General features: G+C 54.6%; 1 protein-coding gene across 1 annotated transcript in view; it reads left to right on the forward strand.

The window, feature by feature from the left end:
- The window catches only part of UTF1 (undifferentiated embryonic cell transcription factor 1), a 1,236-nt gene extending 598 nt beyond the window's left edge, over positions 1 to 638 (forward strand). Inside the window, exon 2 of the mRNA XM_006146998.2 lies at positions 71 to 638. Coding sequence (XP_006147060.1) covers positions 71 to 570 — 500 coding nt within the window. The 3' untranslated portion in view covers positions 571 to 638. The remainder of the gene's footprint in view (positions 1 to 70) is intronic.
- The last annotated feature ends 2,790 nt before the right edge of the window (positions 639 to 3,428 follow it).

The raw sequence follows: 3,428 nt of genomic DNA on the forward strand, positions 1-3,428 counted from the left end.
AGTGGGGGAGGGGCAGGCGCGCCGCCGAAGTGCTCAACCAGACCGTGCCCCACCCCGCCCCCATTCCCAGACTCCACGCCGTTGCCCACCGCTCGCGACCCCGAAGCAGACCCCGCCTGGACGCTCAGATTCAGCCCGTCCCCACCAAAGTCTGCGGATGCCTCCCGTGTACCCGGCTCCCCGCGAGCCCCTACCCCGACGTCCCTCTCCACCTTTCCTCCCGAGCCCGGCCGCCCCGAGGACCACGCTCCCTCCCGCGCCCTAGGCTCTGCGGCATCACCTGCCCGCGACCCAGTCCAGGAAGACCCGTCCTCGCCGCCCCGCCGCGCGGAAGACCGTGCACCTCCGCAAGCTGCGCCTTCGACGCTGAACGCCGCCCTGCTGCAGACCCTGGGGCACCTGGGCGACATCGTGTCCATACTGGGTCCGCTGCGCGACCAGCTGCTGACCCTGAACCAGCACGTGGAGCAGCTGCGTGGCTCATTCGATCAGACCGTGTCCCTGGCGGTGGGCTTCATTTTGGGCAGTGCGGCCGCCGAACGGGGTGTCCTAGGGGATCCTCGCGAGTGAAACCCGGCCTACTGTCAGTCGCGCTCTGAAACGGAGCCTCCCTCTGCCTTAACCCGCCTGTCCCGATCCCAAACCTAGGTGCGTTCAATAAAGATTTTTTTTTCCGGTTTATTCCTGTGAATGGGTGCGAGTCCGGAGGCTGGGTAGGAATGACCTGCTGAGTAGAGGCTGCAAAGGGCAGGGCAAGGTTAAAATGTCTAAGGTGTCAACTGAGCGCTCTGGGGTGCACCCAGATGTGTCCACAAAGGGGCTCTGGGCACCTGATACTGGGGCCTCGACAAAGACCAGCTAGCCGACCGGTTTGTCCTGGCTTTCGCTACAACCCTGCTGGGCTCAGCAAGAGGGAGGCAGGGCTCTGGAGAACCTGTGGTTGTTAGCTAAGGGCAAGGGAAGATGAGCGCAGCTCCATCCGTCCTGCCCAGCCCCTTTGATTCAGGCCTTGGGTCGGGTGTTTTTAAGGTCTATATTAGCCAGTCCTGAGCTGAACTCAGGGTGGGAAACAAACACTCTTCAGAGGTCCTTGGAAACACCAAAGAAGAGGGACTAGGAGTGCAACTCCAGGAAAAGTACCCATTTGTCCCCAGAGAGGAAACTTGGGTCTGGGAAGCACTGGGTCCCCCAGGCTGGAGACCGAGCCTTTAGCTGGAGATTGGAGGGCAGGGTCCCTGCAGTTCTAAGATAATCTAATAAAGCTGCCCAAAAGTGTTTTCAAAATAGGCCTTCAAGGGCGTCACCCAGGATTGGCGGGTCAGGGTGGTGGTGGGGGAGGGCGGAGGCGGAGATAAGGATGTAGCCCTGAGGAACTTACTAGCATGACAATAGGTGCTCAAGTAGAAGGATGGGCCACCATTTTGCAAATCAGGGGGCCCTTGCAGAGACTAGTGATTTGCCTCAGGTCACTAGATGAAAGATGATGGAAAGGCCAGGTGACTCATTTAAAACTCGCTGGCCTCCACTCCACCAGGCCTTGGTTCTTGAGAATCTCAAGCTGTCAAAAACCAGTTGAGGGGGACCAGCAGCTGGTGTAGTGGTTATGTCACTGGATTCCCATGTAGTTAAATGCAGTTCAAGTCCCAGACCCGGTGGTTTAAACTCACGCCAAAATCTCAAGAGGAGAATGGAGGAGAAAGGAGAGCAGTGTGGCCATCTCCCCCGGGGAGTGATTTGCTGCTTTCTATCTCTGTCTCTTTCTGTCTTTCTGGCGAGCATAAGTGCCCTATAGCAAAAACCTCTCAAGAAAAAAAAAAAGGATAAGCTAAGCTGGCAAACATAAGCCTCCCTCCCCCCACATACGCTCACCTGAAAGGTCAGGGTCACTGACTAGAGACACAATAGGGAAATCAGAAATAGCCCAAGTGCCTCCACCACATCCCTGTCTATAGAGAATAATGCACCACAGCAAGCCGGGGTCCAGATAAGCACATCCTAAACGAATACACCAACACCCAAGCGAGGGGGCCTGACCCTCTGACCTGTTCTTTGGACCTGGAAGAAATCTAGGTAAGTCGGGCCAACTGGTGGTGTGGTGAGTGAGGCAACTGGATCCCACATGGCTGACTACATGGTTTGGGTCCCAAACTTAGTAGCTTGAGAAACTTGCTGGGTGTGTGTGCATACATGCCGAAAATCCCAAAAGGAGAAATGGAGGAGAAAGAATTGCAGTGTGACCATCCCCCCCAGAGTGCTTTCTCGTGTCTCTTCATCTCTCTCTCTCTAGCAATAATACGTGCCCTCTGGCAAATTAGAGAGAGAGTGGGGCCTGCAGGTGGCATAGTGGTTAAGGTGCTGGACTACCACATGACTGACTTTCAAATCCCGGACCTGGCAGCTTGAAACTCACACTGGGCCCATAATGCGTACATGCCCGAGGAGAAGGTGTGGTATGGCCATCTCCCCTGGGGAATGATTTCTCTTTGCCTCTCATTGTCTCCATCTCTCTGGCAAGTGCATGCACCCCACAACAAAAATTTCTCTTAAAAAAAAAGAGAGAGATTAACTTGACTTATTTGGGGGCACCAGGGAGACTTCATCTGCCTTATCCACATTATGTTTGGGGGCCATGTGCCATGGCTTCCTCATGGGCCTCATATTGGATCAATGAGTCTGTGCTTCCCCTTAGATAAGTCTTTTTTTGGGGGGGAGGGAGGTTTTTTGCTATAGGGCGTGTGCGCTCGCCAGACAGAGAGAGACATAGAAAGCGAGAAATCACCCCCCAGGGGGGATGGTCACGCCGCAATCCCTTCTCCATTCTCTCGGGATCTTGGGCACGTACGCACATGCGCCCGGCGTGAGTTTTAAGCCACCGGGTCTGGGACTTGAACCGTGGTCGACTACGTGGGAGTCCAGCAACATAGCCATTACGCTAACTGCTGGTTCCCGTACTTAGATAAGTCTTCTCATCTGGGGAGGGGAGTGTATTTTGGCTGTTTAAATTGCTCTAGGAAGGAACCAGCAGATGGCAGAGAGACCAGCAGATGGCAGAAGAACCAGCAGATGGTGGAGGGACCAGAAGATGGCGTAATGCTATGTCACTGGACTCCACATAGTTAACCCTGGTTCGAGTACCAGACCCAGAGGCTTAAAACTCACGCCGAGCATGTGTGCGTGTGTACACAAAATCATGAAAGGAGAATGGAGGAGAAGGGATTGCGCCATGACCATCCCCCGCCCCCGAGGGTGATTTCTCATTTTCTGTCTTGTTTCTTTCTATCTCTGGCAAGCACACATGCCCTATACCAAAAATCTCTCTTAAGAAAAAAAAAATCCTCAGGACCAGCAGTTAGCGTAATGGCTATGTTGCTGGACTCCCACGTAGTTGACCGCAGTTCGAGTCCTGGACCTGGTTGCTTAAACTCACG

The sequence above is a fragment of the Tupaia chinensis genome, unplaced genomic scaffold, assembly GCF_000334495.1.
Source record: "Tupaia chinensis unplaced genomic scaffold, TupChi_1.0 Scaffold000197_1, whole genome shotgun sequence".
Taxonomy (NCBI): domain Eukaryota; kingdom Metazoa; phylum Chordata; class Mammalia; order Scandentia; family Tupaiidae; genus Tupaia; species Tupaia belangeri.